Below are 18,522 nucleotides of genomic sequence, written 5' to 3'. Positions count from 1 at the left end.
TTTGTGAGGATTACTCTGGGAATTGGGCCTTCTCCTCCAAGAGAAGTAGTTTTAGTCTATGCTGTTTGAGACAGAGCTAGTTCCATTCCTCTTTGCTGTCCGGTTTGTTTCAGAGGCTGCTGTCAGTGGAGGGAGAGTGTTGTTCTCAGTAATACTTTGGTAGGTGACGAAGAAGGAGGGTAGAGAGAACTGAGACTGTTTTGGAGTGTGTGTCATTGTGCTGAGTGTGTGCAGTGGTGTTGGAAATGACTGAGCATTGTTTCATGAGAAAATACAGCAGTGTCATCTAACCCAGGTTATTTTTATCAGAGAGAAAAGTGAATAGAAGGAAAAAAAACCAATGTTGCATACTTGCACATAACACTCAACTTCCCAGGACAGGCACGCTCCCCCAAGGAATTAGTAATTATCAAGGATTTATGAAAGCTCATACCTTTCCCCTTCCAAGGCAGCTCCAGCCAGCCAGTTTCCTTGTATTTTTGGGTTTCAGGTTCGCTCTTACTATGAGACTTGTCACTCTTTGCAGAACTAGTTCAGGGCCCTTTTTAGATAATGATGAATGGAGTTGAGACCTATTAAAAATTACTTTACTCTTAGAAAATCAGCATAATAGATTAATCCCTGCTTGTAGTCCCTGGCCTGTTCTTCGGGAGGATGCTGAGGCTGTGAGGGAGCAGGGAGGAATTTTGTCTGGTCACTTGGCGCACACTCCTGGCCAATGTAATCGCTTCCCTTCTGTTCCTTTCTGACGCTCCTGCAGTTCCACAAACTCCCAACAGCCCCAAAGGATAGGATTTCCCTCCGGAGGGATCAGATGATTAGCTTATAAATAGCAAATGCCTGCTCAGGCCTACTTTCCAGGGTGGTTTGGTCCCTGTCCTGTTCAAATCAATGAGTACAACTGTGTCCACACCTTGTGGCCCAGAGCTGTATCCAAAGAAAGGGGGATACTTTCCCTTGAGATATTGAATTTCTGCCCAGAAGGAAACTGCTGTGGTGCAAGGTGCTTTGATTTTTCAGCCAGAGCCTCAGGGGGGGGATTGACTGGGAGGCTCTGGCAGCAGCAGTGTACTGTGTTGCTGGATGTGCCGGCGCTGCACTGGGAAACTGGCTCATTTCTGGGAATGTGAGCTGAAATGAATCTGAAACATGTTCAGTGGCTGAATCCTGTTTAAATGAGCCCGTGTTCCTGCCAGGAAGCCTGTGCTGATAGTGGGGCACCCTTGTTTCAGATCCTGAGCTCTTGGAGTCCTCTTTGAGTTGCACACATTCCCTCTTACCTGTTTCCTTCCAACTTTCTTTCCTTTCTCTCTAGTTTGGTCAGTCCTGGGCTGCTGAGAGATTGTGACACATGTGCTGAGGTTTGATGTGCAGCCTCTGGTCATTCTGACATACATGGGTTTGCCTCAGAGCTGGAGGAGCCCCTTCCCGGTGGGGTGGGAATTGAATTGTGAGGATAGTTTTTTGGAGTGTGTTTTGCAATGTTGTGCAGTGATCTGTATGTGGTGGGTCTGGGAGCAGCCTCGGCCTTTCCCAACAGAGGCAACTTTACCGGGACAGAGCATCAGCAGAACTTAACTAACAGTTCCCACCTTTAACAGCCATAAGGCCTTTGTTGTTACTTATTACTTTGTCTGTGTTGCCCTTTCTCAGTTGAGAGATGCCCTCAAATTTCTTGTTCAAGAGGGAGAAGCCTGCCCATGGCTTATCCCAAGGGAGGAGAGTTATATGTCGGTATATTCTGTTTCAACATGTATCAAGTTTCTGGCCTCAGAGGTTTCCTTTTATGCTGTGAGCATTTGTAGGCTCTTTATTCCCTTTAGTCTCGGATGGAGAGCATTCCTGATCTGCTTTCTCTCGTGGATCCTGTTGCTTCACTTCTAGGTGGAGTGTTTGCTTAGCAGTGTGTGTGGTACAGCTGATCTCAGGCACTGCACACCCAGGAAGGTCGGCTGGCTCTGGCCACAGCAGAGTTCTGCTTTTGCCAACATTTGTTTTCCTGGCGGACAGAAACACTGCTTTGTCTCTTACAAGGGTGCGGGTCTGATCCCACCACAGAGATAGGCACAGCCTTCACAGGAAGGATGGCAGTTAGGATTGAGGTTTTCCTAAGCCTTGGGAATGGGTTTGGTAGAAATAAGATAGGTGGGAATGTTCTAATAGCAAAGTACAGGTGACGTTTTGGGTACCACTGTCTGAGATGAAGCAGGAGCCAAATCTGGTGATTCTTGCTGAGGTTGCTGACCACTATGAGCTCCTCCCTGCTTTGGAGGAGCCTGTGCTGGCAGCAGGGACAGAGGTAGAGATGGCTCACAACTTATCTGCTTGGGGGCAAAGTCTTATAGCTGAACTTAAGCCCAGAATTGCAGTGGGGTGTTCTCTGGAGCTCAGCTTTCTGCCGTTTCATGCTGTCAGAACAGCACTGGCTGGGAAGTGGAGTCCCTGTTCCTTTTCCAACCTGACCAGTTCTTCACTGCAAAATGAAATTGTGGAATTGTTCTCAGAACATGCTTGGACATGGCACTGCCTGTGGGTAACAGCTTTATGGTAAGGACCCTTAAAGCTTTTCTACTCTAAAGTCAGTTCAATTGCTTAGGCTCTGCCAGCCTTTCCCTGATGTTCCCTGCTGAAACCAAGGACTGCTCCGAGTGAGCAAGGGCTGCAGTTTGCATTGTTCCTTCTGGAAGCTTCAGAGGGCTTTGTTGGTTTGTTTTATTCTAGAAACTTGTTGAAGTAGACAGCTTCCCCCGAGTGGATGAATGCCTTGTGGCAATCCAGCATGAATCTATTCAGTTGTCTCTGTTGTTTCAACTGTGCTGCCTGGATTCACAATCAATTTTTTTTTTAAATCTTTCAAAGGACTCAACAGAAGTCTCCTTATTGCAGGAGCATGACTGGCACATAGCACTCAGGGCCACCAGTGTGGCAGAGCCAGGTGGGACCTGTTTTAATGGGAAGGAGAGCAGCCATTGTCCTGTTTAGTATCTCTTTCATGAGGCACTTGCACCCAGTTTGAAGAACATCTCAGCGAGGGTGCCCTGGGAGGGCGTGGCTGGAGGCCAGCCTGGAGCCTGGGTTGTGCCCATGCTTCCTGCAGCTCAGCTTGGCTGCCAGCACCACCTGGCAGCTTCATCACCCTGCAGGTGCCTCGTGACCCAGGGTGCTCAGGAGGAGCTTTAGGAGGATGTGAGGAGCCCTGAAGTTGTTACTTTTCACCCCAGTCAGCATCGTTTGGGCTTATACTCACTTCTGCTTTTCAACCAGACAACACCCCCTTCCTGCCTCCCCCAGGTCGGGGCTGCAGCCAGAGGCAGAGGCACTTCTGCCTTCCTTCCCAAATGGCAGACTGAACTTCCAAAGGCTAAAATGTTCTGTTCTTGCTGAAGACTTTGGAGCAAGCCCATGGCATGTGGATACAGGCCAAAATGTTTATGCTGCCCTGGAGTTCAGGCTTGGGGCAGTGGAAATGAGTCTCTTCAGGCATGAGGCCTGGGGAGGCTGGAGTTGGATGTGGGATGGAGCAGCCTGTATGTGCCAGGACGGAGTCTGTGTTGGGTGGTGGAAGAACAGCTGTGAGGTATTTGGGGATTTGGTGGGAAGAAACACACCAAAGTGGGAGTTGCTGAGCTCCTCTGGAAACACCAGAGATGTTTTTCAAGCTGCTTTATGTACCACTGAGGATGCTGTGTCTGTGGTACATTCCCAGTGGCCTGGGGTGTTAAAGTTTCCTCTGGTTGTGCTGAGGTACAGTTCATGATTTGTATCCTCTTGTCAACTTTCCTATGCTTTTGGGTAGGTCTGGACCCTTGTCAGCCATACATTCCCTCTCCAGTACTGCTGCAGGGTTTCTTACAGCCTGAGACTTTTATGTCCTCTATATGTGGGATTTATTTCCTTTGATGCTATAGTTCAGTGCTGCTTTATTTTTTTAAAAGCTGTGGTCCTTGTGACTTGGGGAACTGCTGCTGAGTTCTGGTGTGATGAGTGTCTGTCTGTGTGCTCCAGGACAGCCATTTCCCTCCAATCCCAATGGACAGCGGGATTAACTTTGGCTCCTCCTTCTGGGGTATCAGCTTTTCATTCTGTGTGTTTGGATCCTTTGTGCTCTTAAACAAGACTCTTCTCAGTCCTCTGCAAACAGTCTGTCTCACCTGCACTGGGCTCTTCATCACCTGCCTGCTGTGGAGGGGAGATCTGCAGCTCCTGGAAAGTGCTAGTGCTTAATATTTTGCTGTCAAGAGGTCCTGGCTTGTGCTTTTCATATCCACCCCTTCACAAGAGGTAACTTCTCTGGGAAAAGAAGGTTCCCTGTGTCTACATACCTCCTCCGACAATCAGGTGATATCTCGAGGCCTGGATGTGTGTGCAAACCCAGCCAGGGGAGAGTGGATACAGTGAGAGGGAGCCTGGGCAACAAGAATTCTCATCTTGCTTGCAGCAAGGAAACATCTCCTCTAGATCTGGTTTCCACAAAGTGCCAGGGACTCTGCCTGCTGCCCCTTTCCCTTCTGCAGAAAGAGGGAATAACACCATGTCCAGGGAGAGGGACAAGAGCTGAGGTCAGCAGTGGCTCTTCCTGAAGAAGTTGTAGCCTAGCTGAACTGATTGGTTAGCAGCTGATTGGGAATTTTGGTACTGATGCTAGCTCTGACACTGCCAGCCTTGGTTGATGCTACAAGCTCACAAGGTACAGTGCCCTTATAAAGTAATTTTATTACTACTTTGGGGGAGTTTTATCATACCCAGGATAACAATATCCTTCCTGTTCCCACTCCAGCTCCTGCACTGCTGCCCTGCTCAAGGTCTTGCTGCCTCTTAACTCAGGCAAAACTCAGGTGAAATTGCCCTGGCTTCTGAATGTCTGTTACTGCTGTGCCCTGAGCTTTTATGTTTGGATAGAGCTGCCTATGGGAAGAGAAAGTCCCTTGATTTCTAAGGAAAACTGCCTGTTTGTGCTGTGCAGTCCCTATTTTCTGGGGGTGTTGAACCTGTGGGAAAGGGCACATAATGGCAAGAATAGAATAGAGGATCTTTCTTTAGAACTGCTATGGTGAGGGAAGGGGCCGTGGTGGGAGACTCCCAGGCACTGGAGGTGGGTGCAGAAATCCCATAGGGGAATCAAGAGCAAGTCTCAGGTGTTCCCTGCAGCTTTGCTGGATTGCACCATCTCTCAGGGCTGTGTCAACAGCTCCTGCCCGCGGGGGAATCGATCCCTTCAGCAAAGCTGTTGCTGCAGTAGCTTTGCTTTGTGACAGCTCCACTTCTGCTCCTCCTGGCACTTGGGATGCTTGGAGTGGGTGTTTGCCATGCCTGGTGAGAACACCAGGGGTAGTTTGGGGCAGTGTCTTTTGGAGGAGTGACCTGGGCACAGTTCATCTTTGCCATAAACATTCCACAGGGATGCTGGCTGTTTCTGTGTGATGTGATGATACGGGGGATTATTGCCCTGGAAGAGCAGATCCTTTGTGTCCCACAGCTGGTTGGGAGCACAAAGAACTGTGTTGGAGAGGAGCTTTGTTGCTTGCTGAAGGTGAGGGATGAGTCTTGGTGCAGGAAGGGGTAATTAGTGGAGCTGCTTCAGGCTGAGATTTGACGGATGTAGGGAGGAGCAGGGGCTGCAGGGAAACCTCTGCAGGACTTTGAGACCATAGATGATTAGAAGAACTGAATGAATGAATGAATGGGCCTGCTATGGCTTGAAGAATTGGCCACGTCCTTTCTGGTGCCTGTGGCTGACTCATACCACTGAGTGTTCCTTGGGGAGCCAGTAGCTCCCAGTATCCAAGGTACTGTGGTTGTTATAGGGCAGCCTGGAGACATATTGGAGGCAGCTGCCCGAGGGAATGCCACGTTACCGGCAAGCAGCCAGCACAGGCTGGATGCAGATCCATGGGGAGTGGATGCCAGGGCTGGGATGTGCCAGCAAGCGACTCATATCCCTCCCTCCCTGCTGTCCTTTGCACTTCCTTGGGCTGACACAAGATTATGTCTTCCTTACCCTGTTCTTTGCTCTTTCTCCTTTCTGGAATTGCAAAGTTAATCTATTGGGACTCTCCAGGGAGTGCCACCCTTCCGAGTATGCCAGTGAGCAGATGGATCCCTCTCTGCTGTCTCGTGTCTACCTTTCCAAATGAAAGCGGGTAGCTAAGCACCTTTGGATGCTGGATAAGATTATCCTAGACAGAGCCTGTTTTGTTCAGCAAGGAGAGAAAATTGAGATTATTTTTTAATGTGAAACTCTTGAATGCAGAGGTTCCGTGCAGATTTGGCTCGTTAGGAGACTCTGCAGAGAGCTTTTGTTGCCATTGCTAAATGAGGCAAAAAGAGGAAGTAAAAGTGGTTCTGTGCTCTGAAGTGGATTCATAGTTTTGTTTTATAATAAACCACAGACTTATGGACAAGTAAATCCCCCACCTCTCTTTCTCTTTGTTCCACTGCATCGTTCCTTCTTCAATAGGTGTTTTTACTAAAGGAATTCCCAGAAGTTTGAGAGGAACTGTTCTTCCTGTAAGCTTGTCTTTTATTGACATACAAGAGGAAGTTTCTTAGACTTCTGTGAAAAGGTTCAATAGGTCTCGTGGCAGAGGAAGTCACATTTTCAGCATGTTTTACTAATGACGAAGTACCTAAAACTGAAGCCGGAATGAGCAGCCAGTTCCTCTGTTGGAATTCCCTGGGGAGCAGCACCCCAGTGGGTGGGATACCAGTGCCCTTGTGCTGCCACTCCTGCTTCCTCCCACCCCCCAAAATCCCACAGCAAAGGGTTCATACTGGAGCAGTAGAAGCTGGGAAGTGGCATGTTTCACTGAGTGCTGTGAATCCAGCTTGTCATTCTGTCTGTTCTCCAGAGCTGTGGGGCTGGAGCCCAGCATGCTGGCCTGTGTGGCAGCATGGTCTGGAGTGAAAACACAGTGCTAGGGAAAACTTGGATTCAGCTGGAATTGCTGATAGAGCTGCCACTGGTTTCAGTGACCATGGGGTTCCATCAGTGCGTGTAGGTGATGCAGTGTCAGGAGGAGGGGAACTGCTTTGTGTTTGGGCAAAGATGATAAAAATCCTAATGCTTCCTGAGATTTGTCTTTGTGTTAAATAGAGTAAGTCTGATGCATTGCAGTCTTGTCCTAAACCTTGTAGGGGTAGGAATTTGATCCTTAATGAGTTTTATTATAGTCAGTTATTAAGGGGAAGAAATCCCAGGTTCCGTTCCCTGTGTGAATTGCAGCAGATGAGAATAAATCCTCTGGCTCTTCTCAGTACTGAGCTCAGCATGTGGGCACCTTCACCCCTTGTCCTGCTGGAAGCTGCCAGCAGGGAAGGGACAGCATGTGTGAATTTGAGCAGCTCTTGCTGCTAGATAAGCTGGGGACTTGCTATATATATCAAATTGCCTTCTCTTCCCTTGTATCGATTGGCTGGGGATTTCCCTTTCTAAGAGTGCCTTTGGAGTGGCCGGCATGGCCAGCGCTGTTTTTAGAAGCAGTTAAGCTCGTGCTTAGAGAGAGCACGAGATGGGAGCACTTAAGCTCAGCTGAACTTGCTGACCCACCCACATCCTTTGAGGTGAGGTTATTAATGAAAGCAGGTCAGTGTGCAAGGCTTCATGGGATTTTCCATTGCTGAAGTGCAAACCAGTTTTGAAGGCTCCAGATACCTGGAAATTAAAGACCAAAGGCTCTGGTTTAACCTTCTTAAACTTTGGAGGCTTGGGGTGGGAAAGGGGAATTAAACACCAGGTGAGGTATTGCTTGGTTTTGGGAGGGATACCACCTCCAGAAAAGCCTCATGAAGGCCAAGTTTCCAAGTTTGTTGCCTGGCTGTGAAGAACAGCTGTGACAACACAAAGCCCTGAGATGGTTCCTTGGGAAGGAGGATGTCTTGACTGTCGATGTAACAAACCATCAGGAGACAGTGCCTACAAATCCAGGGTTTCCATGGGAGCCAACAGCTCAGACTGTGCTCAGGTTGGACATGAAATTGAAAGTGAGCTCTTAACTTACTAATAACAGCTCTCAAGGGTTTTCATCTCCTCTTGTGGTCTTCTGTAGCTTGATTGTAAAAGCCCTGAGGAGATGTTTGTTGCTCTGTTTTAGAGGTTCTTTCTGTGAAGGGGGGAGCTGGGAACTTAAAGTGATGATGGCACAGTTATTGCAAGTTTCGGAGAGGAACTGGCTTTCCCCCAGGAGCAGGGAGGAGTGTTCAGCAGAGCTTCCTAGTGTTCCTAGCCACGTTTCAAGAGTCAGTGCTGCAGGGCCTGGCACAGGATCCTCTTGTGAGGAGGCTACTGGGGAAACTGGGCTTGGTCTGGGTGAGTCAACAGAATAAATCCTGATGCTTCCTTGTCCTTTCAGACCTGCTGGTGGTTTCGATCATAGCTTTTTCACATATGTGTTTATGTGGGATCCTAAAAGATGCTTCATTTTATTCCCATGGAAGAAAACTACCCTTGGAGAAAACAGGCCCTCTTAGAAATTTTGCCTGTGGTGAATGGTGGCCTAGGGTCTGCCTCCAGCCAGCAGCATGTGGTTCCAGGGCTGAGGAGCCTCAGCTGGAACTAGAAGCAAGGCTGTTGCAGGGCTGTGAATCCCAGTAGTGTTACAGGACATGTGATCACCTGGAATAAAAGCAGTATTTTCTGCTTTCAGACACTGTTTCTGTTGACTCCCAGGGGAGATTCCAGATCCTTGCAGGCAGGCACCACTTTAGATGACAAAGGTGTCCTGCCTGCCCTTTTCCAAGGGCTATAGTTCCCCCATCCATCCTGTCCTCTGGCTGCAGGAATGTGCCTCAGAAACCTTAGGATTCCTAAAGTCATACCACATGGGTATTGTTTATGCACTTGTATAAAAGAATAATAGTTACATTTGTAATAACAACAGGGCTGAAGTTGTGTTGCTGCTGTTTGGTTGAAATGATTTTAAAATACCCACATGTTGAATGCCAGGATATGAGACATGGGTGCTTGGGAAGGCCCTGAGCTTGGCTGGGAAAATTTGTAGGGAGGGCAAGTGGCACACTTCATGACTTTATCTTTGGATTTCAGAGCCTTCTGGTGTGTTTGGGTCACATATCTCAGTTTTTTTCTGCAGTCACAAAGTTTGCCTTTCAGAAAAAACTGTGGCTGTCAGAGACTCCCCAAGCTGATGGAAGTTAAAGGTGAATTCTGGTGCATAATGAGAACCGAGTGTTTGCACAGAGACCAGTTTAGACAGCACTCTTCTGGCCTGGAGACTTGGGATTGACCTCAGTAGTGCAGGCACCATTTCCTTGAAGCTGTTGCTGCTTCCTTCCTGAGGCTGAGTTGATGTCAGTGCACGGTGTGGAGGGAGGCACCAGGGCAGCAGGAGAGGGAGCCCAGGGCACACAGGTCCCTCTCTCCGGAGCTGCAGGATGCAGGAGGAACAGGCAGGAGCCTGGATTGCAGCTAGGATGAGTCCATCTGCATTGCTTTGGGTAGGAACCAGGCAATTGTTTGTACTTGAATAAAGGCTTAATTGTGACTTGAAATGTCCCAACTGCTTTTTTAAAGAAAAGCAAACAAAGCTGGAGAACAACAGGCTGGAGTTACAAGGGAACTTTGGAAATGTTTGCCAAAGCTGTGCTTCCTGTCTCTGTCAGTCCTACAATTAGGGAGTTCAGCTCGGAGCCTTGGCTTTGAATTCCTTCTCTGCCAGCTCGGGATGAAAGGCCAGTGGGGTGGGCATGGCACGGGAGCAGCAGGGCTCTCTGGCTGTGGTTCCTCCCCGTGCCCTCATGGAAATGACCGAGGGGTCTGTCCCTCTCTGCATCTGCCTCGGGCTGCCTGGGATGGGGAACGAATCGGTTCGGTGGTGGCAGCTCCTCTGCCGGGCCGTGCTCCCGTCCCTGCGGAACACGAAGGAGGAAGCAGACGCTGACCTGGCAGGGAACCATCCCCGGTGTGCTGCTGCCACCTGGTGCCACCGCCTGCCCCAGCCTCAGGAGGAGATGAGCTGAGAAACTCCTGCTCCTGGCTCTGCTTCCTTATTGTCACTGAGTTCCCCTTGAAACTCCGATTTCACTATCATTAATGTAAAGAGCAGAGTCAGCTGGCAGGCAGGCAGGCTGCTGAAATTAATTATGCTTAAAATCATTGCAGAGATGGATAGCAGTGCTTGTTAGGGGTCTGGCAACATGCTGGGCTCTGTTCTCTTCCCTCATTATCCCATACACCTTGATGGCATCTAGGTGACACTGCTGGACCCTCCAGCTGGGGTCTGTCAGAATCTGCCTGTGCACCCCCATCCCATAGAATCACAGAGTGCAAGGTTTGAAAAGGACTTTAAAATCATTTTGTTCCATCTTGCACATGATATAAACTGTTTTCTGGCTCCTCTGTGAATCCATCTCTCCTGACTCCTGGCTGAGCAAGATGTGACAGAGGAAAGGATGGGACAGACAAAAAATGCTGCTGGGGATATGGTTCTGCAGCTTGGATGCACCATAAGGATCTCCCCCTCCCTGGTTTCTTCACTCTTCTGCAAAGCAAGTTGTCATTAGACTGCTTTGACAGTGTCCCCAGGCTAAGCTGTCCCCTGAGCCTGACACAGAAGTGGCTGGCAGGTCATGGCTCCAGGTGTATCCCTGGCCCGGCCTATCTAGTTCAACATTTTTTGAATTCTGGTGGTATTTTCCTCCCTCAAACTCTAGTCTTGTTTGCCTGTTTCTCCCTCCAGCTCTTTCCACACCCTCTTCTACATTCCTGCATCCTTCCTTCTACAGCTTCCTCTGTTCTCTCCACCCTCAGTAGTCCTCAGTTCCACACTGTCCAGCCACACGAACCCCAAAAACTGCCTGTACTCCAGTGCTGCTCTTGCTCCAGTGACCTCTGCTTAGCGACCCTTTTACCCTCCAGCAACTCTGCCCCAGGGTCTGCACTGCTCTTCCCACCCTCTATGATCTCCAGGCCACCTCACGTATTTCCTTTTCCAAAACTTCTCCTGTTCATTCTCCTTTTTGGCAGTGGTGTATCCATGGCAGTTCTTGCGTCCAGGCTTTCCCACAGCTGTGCAGGCTCAGGGCTCATGGCAGAGCTACTCTGGGCTTTGCTAAATCAGAGCTCTGCTTTTATTGGGCATTAAGTCTGTGGCTGCTCCAGGTGCACCTCTGATTTCTCTAACCTTCTTTCCACTTCTTTTTTACTGCTGAGGACCTTGTTTCTTTAGAGGGGAAAGGACAAAATGCGGTTCAGCATGCCATCCTGCCTCTCTGCATTCCTCTTGGCACCCTGCTCCTTTCCCTGCACCAGGCACAAGTTCTCTGTTTTGTCCTCTCATCTCTGCCCCTGTGCTGTCTGTTCCTGCCTGTTGTACTATTCCTTTTTCCCCCTTGCTCAGTTTCTCACCTGTCTCTGAATAACTCCATGCTGTGTAGTTTCTCCCCTGTTAAAAGCAAAGCTCACCTCTGCTCCTACTCACCTCCTGTGCCTAATTTTTTTTTTCCCCACTTCCATGATAAGTCCCTTGGACACAGCCCAGTCCAAGTGAAGTCCCTCATCTCAGCCTGGAGCTGCTGCTGCAAAAACCCTGAGATTGGGATGTTATTCTCCCTGCCTTTGCCATTTGGGAGATTTGACTCTGTGACAGTTGTGCTCCTGAAATCCTGAACTTGCTCTGCCCATTCTCTCCTTTGCTCTGCTGCTCCTTCCGCACTTCCTTGGGGATTTGCTGTCCCAGCAGGGCTCTGGTTTCTGTCCTGTTGCTTTATGTAACCTTATCCTCACACACATCCCCTGCCCTCCTTTTGCAGCTGGCACAGGCATATTCTGTCCCTCTCCCCCTGTGCCTGGCTGTCAGTTACAGGCCTGGATACTCTGTCACTGTGTTCCCTCTGTGGCTGATCCCGGCCTTCAGCATCCTCCCTGTACAGCTGTATGTACTTGCCCTCGGAATGGGCATGAGAGCCAGCCCAGCACTGAGCACATGTGAGTGTGTTTTTGAGGGCTTTTCTCCTGTAGGATGGTGCTGTGCAGTCAGGAGCGTTCCTGGCTATGGCAGCTTTCCCTAACCTTGCAGTCCTGCAGAAAGCTGATTTATGTGTCCTGGCCTGAGCTCTTGGGAACAATCCTACGTTTGAAACCTAGATGTTCCCACTTGGAATGCAACTGGAGCCTCAGCAGCCTTCAAAGAGGTCATGATTACTTTAAAATATGAAGAAAAATGCTTCCAGGGTATTTTAATCATGACCTGACTCCTGAGTTGAATGAGCAGGAAGAGTTTGCAAATCATGACCTTCTCCTGGTGGCTGTGGGTGAACTGGGGTGGGATGTGGTTCTGTGCCATGGGCTGAGTGAGGCGGTGGCCTGATGAGGCTATTCTCTGGAACTCAGGATGGGCCATGCAGTGCAATGGCAGGTAGCCCCCTCTCCTGGGATAATTCCTCTTGCCCATCCCACATCTCCATAACTTTGAACATGAGACTCAATCTGGAATCCCAAGGCATTGATCATGGGAAGAGTAACTGGAGGTTGGGATGTGCTGAGGGCACCATGGGCAGCTCTGCTTACCCAGAGCCTGTGAAGATTCATGTATTCAGACCTGGACTAAAAACAACTATTTAATGGCATTTTAAATACTCCAGGCAACAAAAAGCACAACTTTTCCCATAAGCTTGATGGAATTTATTCCATTCTGAAACTTCATCTGCCAGTAATTGGATTGAGATCTGTTCTTGTCAGCAGGACTGATATTTTGCATAAATAGTGCAGTATATTGAATAATTCTTCTATTTTATTATCTTTGAGTTTTTAATCTGCATAAGTGAGCTGATCTTGCTTTGGATCGGTACGTGGGATTGATCTTCCTGCTCCAAGTGTGCTGGCTGAGCTCAGGCAGTTGTAGCCATGGTCCCAGCAGTGCTGTGGACAGAAGTGCCACCGATCTGTCCCCTCTGCCATCACTGCTATTGTATGTTTTTGCAGTGGACATTTTGCCAGTCTCCGTTATGCAGCTCATGTGGGGGTGCCTGTGAGATAATCTAAGCTGCACTTCCAGGTGCCCTTCATCCATAGGTGCATTTTGAGATTCAGCCCTTCCCCCTGGTTTTAAGTTAGGATCCTTTCATGCTGCAGAGCAATCTGAATACTTTGGCAACTTGTCACCATAATCTGGTATTGCTGTGACATTTCTGGGCTCTGGTAGCCTGATCTTTTCTTTTTAATAGTTATTCAGCAGTAAAAGAGTTGTGTTGTTGAAGAGCAGCTGGTTGTGGCCTTCATTAGAAACAACCCTCTAAGCTGTAATTTTGTTTAAAATAACAAAGACCGGCCCATACAATCTGCTTTGCATGTAACTGTGGGGTCTGACAATTATATTTTTAGCCTCTAATTAGTCCAGACGCTTGAGATGGCTGTTTCTGTTTCATCTGGGATCATAATAAAGCTAATAGGTTTCCTGGTTTTTTCCTTCTAACATCCCCTATTTAATATTGGACTTGTTCTTCCCCTTTAAGTGCACCAGGACCAACTCTACAATTTTAGCTGAAATTAAAGCAAAAATCTCTGCCCGGGGCTGATGCTGAGCGCAGAGAGCTCCGCTCCAACTGCGAACAATGGCTGGAGTTTTACGAGCAATTAAAATCGAGTCTCCTAGCAGGGAGTGAGGAGCTGCCAGGGGCCACCCACCTCGCCTGGGGCACCCACGACACCCCTGCAGCCAGGAAGCCTTAGCCAGCTCTTGCTCCCTTTCCCAGCTTTCCAAAGCTCCATGTGTGAATGTGCCTCAATGGGCATCTTCCCTCCCTCCTTCCCACAGGATCCCTGTTCTGTGCTGTGCTGGCAGGTGATGGCAGGGAGCGGGTGTTTCTCGTTATTCTGTGTTCCCCATGCCTGGCTCACTATTCCTCATTATTCCATGTTCCCTATGCCCAGCTCACCATTGTTAATCCCACTGTGCTGGAGGCAAAATTTTCAGCTTTTTTCAGAGGTTCCTGTAAATTCACAGCACTGTGCTTTTGTGGCACCTCCATGAGACCTGGGGAGGCAGAGGGAGAGGAAGTGATTCTCCTGGGTTTTTCCAGCCCAGTTGTTTGTGGGGATTGCTGTGATTCCCAGTTCCTGTCACATCCTAGCTTGGATTGCAGCTGAGAGGGGACCTGGGTGTTGCAGTACAGAGCTGCAGTTTGGAAAATGAGCAGTCCTTTCCTCGTGCGTGTGACAGTCTGGCCAGGGCCAAGGATGAGCATCCTGGAGGATGCAAGCAGAGCTTGGTCCTGGACAGATTCTTACAGCAGCCTCTTCCACCATCTGCAAGGAAGAGAGACAGAGGTTTCCAGACACTGCTCCAGTCCCTGCCCTTCTGTTTCTCACCTGGAGGGGCAAAGATCCTTGGAGGCAGCAGTGCGGTTGCATAAGGAAGTGTGGTGTGAGTCACGCAAGCAGGAGGCTACAGGAGAGCAAATGAAGGGTTTTATGAGTGTTCTCAACTTTGACAATGGCTTTATTATCTGAGGGTTTGTCTCCCAGAGTGTTCCAGAGAAGGTTACAAGCTATAAAAATGCTCAAGAGAAGTAAGTTATTTTCTCTACTTCCCCCACCCCAGGTGTATCAGGTGGTATCACTTCAGCCCCACCAGCAGCACCAGCACTGTCCTGTGCCTCCCTCCAGTGAGCAGTAGCAAGGCAGGCAGCTGCTGGCCCCATGCTCTTCCTGTGACTGCACAACAGCAGAACAGCCTGAAGCTCTGGGCTTTGGGGTGACTTGGGGGTGAAAAAACTCAACATGAGCTATCAGTGTGCACTGTCACCCAGAAACCAGTGACAGATCAAGGAGGAATGGGTTCAGACTGAGAGAGGAAATTTAGGTTAGATATATTGGGAAGGAAATCTCTGTGAGGGTGGTGAGGCCCTGGCACAGGTTGTTCAGAGAAGCTGTGGCTGCCCCTGGATTCCTGGAAGTGTCCAAGGCCAGGTTGGACATTGGGACTTGGAGCAACCTGGTCTTGCCCATGGTAGGGGCTGGAACAAGATGAGCTTTAAGGCCCCTTTCAACCCAAAGCATTTTGTGATTCAGTGATTCCATCTGTGTGTGAAAGGCCATTGTTCTCTTTTATCTTCTTTCTAGTGCCATCCTTTTTCTCTTGGCTTTCTCTGACCCTGGTCCTGTCTTCATTTAATTCTGGAGCATCAGCCTCCACCTTGGCATAGCAGGTAGACAACCCTGGCCCATCCCCTGTGACCAAGATTTTAAGGGGACCATCTCACCTGGATTTTGGGGTAATCCAGCCTCTTGCCTGGGAAGCACCTCCTTGAGCAGGTGCCAAACCTGACTTCCACAGGAGAAGTTGATGGGTCCGGCCCTGAGAGGTGCTGGATAGCATTACTGGGTGCAGTGGGCAGCTACCACCTCTTTTTCAAGGGCTGGAGACCCTGGGCTGGAAGCCACAGGGGCAGAGCCAGCAGCCAGTAGGACACAGCATGCTTTGAAAGGAGGAGGGCTATGGCCTGCCCTGAAACAGGGGGATGCATTTGAGATGCCAGCATAAGAGCATGTGGAACTGCACAAGTGCTTGAGGAAGACTGCCTGGTGGCCTGGGCCGACTGTCATTCGGGTAAGGCTGGAGTCCCCAGAGGTACAAGCAGCACTTGGGTTTTTGTGGTTTCTCACTCCATAAATCCTCAGGAAGCCCTTCAGCTTTGCCCCTGCTCCCACAGGAGGAGAAAGGCCCTGGGGACGCAGGAGCAGCAGCATTCTAGTAGACTGAGCTTGTAGGGCCAGGAGTCCTGCCTTCCTCTTGGGGAACTGGCTGTCCAGAGAGCTGGGGGATGGGAGCGAGGAGGAACCTCCTCACTCATGACGCAGCCACAGAGTTTCAGTTTCTGGTCATTACTAACTTCTACAAGGAAGGAACTGAGAAACTGCACTGGCCATTAGCAGTGATTGGATACATTGGTACAAAGCACACTGCAGGAACAGTACTCCTCTTGTTCAATGTTGTCAATAATTCAAGTATCTTCAGATTTAGTGAAAAAAGCATAGTTAATATTTTTATTCCCTTTCTTACCCACAAACTAATTATGCTTCTCATGTCACTTGTATGTCACCAGTTGGCAGTGACTCCTGGTGCCTCCTGCTGGAGGCTGTTTCCTCTGTGAAGTCTGATATGTGAGATCATTTGCGAAGTAGTGGGAAAAAGGCTTTTATAGTTCAAAAGAGCCAGACTGATTTGGTTTGAAGGGTGATAGTGCAGTATTTGGCCTTTTCTGTTTTCATAGGAAATCTGATTCCCAGTGTAGGTGGTTTTTTTCATAGTTTCCTGGAACTTGGTGATCTACTTTTAAATGTAAGGTAATATGGCAGAATGGTTTGGGCTGGAAGGGACCTTACAGACCATCTCATTCTACCTCCTGCTATGGGCAGGGACACCTTCCACTATCCCAGGTTGCTCCAAGCCCCATCCAGCTTGGCCTTGGACACTTCCAGGGATCCAGGAGAAGCCACAGCTTCTCTGGGCACCCTGTGCAGGGCCTCCCCACCCTCCCAAGGAACAATTCCTTTCTGATATCCCATCCATCCCTGCCCTCTGGCAGTGGGAAGCCATTCCTCCTTATCCTGTCCCTCCATCCCTTGTCCCAAGACCCTCTCCAGCTCTCTTTGAGCCCCCTCAGGCACTGGAAATTGCTCTGAGGTCTCCCTGGAGCCTCTTCTTCTCCTGGTGAATACCCCAGCTCTCCCAGCCTGGCTCCTGCACAGAGGGGCTCGAGCCTTCAGAGCAGCTCCATGGCTCCATAAAAATAAGAATTAAATGTAGAGATATATTGCAGAAGTCTGGAATCCTTTCTGACCTCCCATTCATTTATCCTGTCCTTTCCTGTCAAGTGCATGGCAGGAACTGAGAGATGGCCTGAAAGGCCAAGGATAATGATTCCAACCCGGGCATGGCAGGAGCAGAGTGGGAGCAGCTGTCTCACTGTGGGAATCACATCTCAGCAATGACTCCTCGGTGCTGGCATTCAGCTTGGCCCTTTGACATGTAGATGTCAAACTTGACTTAATTCTGGGCTGGGAAGGAAATCCCTGAGCAAAGGAAAGCCTTGGGCAGGTATTCAGAGCTCTTCTGTAGCCAACACAATTCCTGAGTGGCAGAAGGAGGGGGATTCCCAGCTGGGGTGTGTTGTGTGAGATGTTTAGATCATCTCTAATTGCGCATTTGTTGGCATTTGTATTTGACCTGAGGAGGAGAAAGGTTAAAATTAATGGTAGCAAAATTTGTGGAAGACCTTGAGCACTCCCAGAGTTCTGACATGCTACAGGAGACTGACAGAAATCAGGTTTGTTTGGTGTGCTCTGAGTCATCCTCAAGCTACACTGAAATACTGAAGATCCCTGATTAAAATATTTAAATTTTAATATTTAAAAAACATTGGGACACACACATGCAGATTTCTGTGTTGCCTCAGAGAATCCCAGAATGGTTTCGGTGGGAAGGGACCTTAAAGCCCATCCCATGCCCTGCCATGGGCAAGGACACCTTCCACTCTCCCAGGTTGCTGCAACCCTTATCCAGCTTGGCCTTGGACACTGCCGGGGTGGGGCAGTGGGAGGCTGTTCAGGCAGGTGAGTGGTACCAGGACAGGAGTGCCCAGGGCTCAGCCCATCCCTGGTCCCAGTGTTTAATTGCGGATAATTCCATCCCCTCTGTGGGACTGGGAGAGCAAAGCAGAGGCAAAATGTGAGCAGACGAGAGAGATGTTGGTGATCAACTGTTCTTGTATTGGAGGCACCTGAAAACTTTGAGGAAGGGTCTTCTCCTCCATAGAGCTCCCAGGATCACTTGTGGAAGCATCTGGTCCTGTTGGAAAAGATCTTGGAGCAGGACCTTGTTCAAGTCATGCTGCTTTGCTTTTCCCTTCCTACAGATGCCTCCTGTGATGTCCCTCAAGCAGGGCAAAGCTGGCAGAAGGACCTGCTATTTTTTCCTGGTACTTGGAGTGTTTGCACCCTCTCTCACCTCCCAGGCAGGACCCAATTGGATTTAGAGGTGTTTTCCTCCCAGGACCACAGTGATCTTCTCCAAACACTCAAGTTCCCTGTGGAGGATCTTCCCTGGGTCCTTGAATCACAGTGACCAAGTCTGTCTTCCTTCAGGTCCCTCCTGTGTTCCCCCAAAGTGCAAGTTTTGTACCTGTGGGGCACAGGCTGCTGTGTTCTTATGTGACAAGTCCTGGGTCCTGTGTTAGTGAGTGACCAAAAGGATTTGGTGTCTCCTCCTAATGCTGAGTCTGGTTTCCAGCAGCTCCTGGAAAGGGTACAAAACAGAGGTTGGCAGGCATAGGTACAGACTGGGCACTGGCCTCAGGGGTCTTGATTTTTTTCTCCTCTATGTTCACACCGGGGTACCATTCCTGTAAGTTAGACTTCTTAACTAAAATCATATAAGCTAAACTTCTGCTCTGCTTGTCTCCTCTTTGCTGCAGGAGAGACTTGTGAAGGAACAAGGAGAGACTGAACTGTGATTGAACCAGGAGGGTTTGGACGGTGTCTGAGGATGGTGAGTCCATGTCCTATTTCCT

The 18,522-nt window shown here is 49.3% G+C and overlaps 1 protein-coding gene across 3 annotated transcripts in view; it reads left to right on the top strand.

Annotated features, from left to right (window-relative positions):
* MTMR4 (myotubularin related protein 4) overlaps positions 1 to 18,522 on the top strand; it is a 61,859-nt gene that overhangs the window by 2,265 nt on the left and 41,072 nt on the right. Inside the window, exons 1-2 of one of the 3 annotated variants that reach the window (XM_083875343.1) lie at positions 2,346 to 2,547; positions 18,427 to 18,500. In XM_083875343.1, coding sequence (XP_083731469.1) covers positions 18,498 to 18,500 — 3 coding nt within the window. In that variant the 5' untranslated portion in view covers positions 2,346 to 2,547; positions 18,427 to 18,497. Of the gene's footprint in view, positions 1 to 2,345; positions 2,548 to 3,446; positions 3,578 to 18,426; positions 18,501 to 18,522 lie in introns of those variants that run through there. The other 2 variants (XM_083875344.1, XM_083875342.1) reach the window with 2 other exon arrangements.

The sequence above is a fragment of the Zosterops lateralis genome (assembly GCF_965231275.1).
Source record: "Zosterops lateralis genome assembly, chromosome: 19".
NCBI classification, from domain to species: domain Eukaryota; kingdom Metazoa; phylum Chordata; class Aves; order Passeriformes; family Zosteropidae; genus Zosterops; species Zosterops lateralis.
This window is presented reverse-complemented; position numbering and strand designations above follow the sequence as displayed.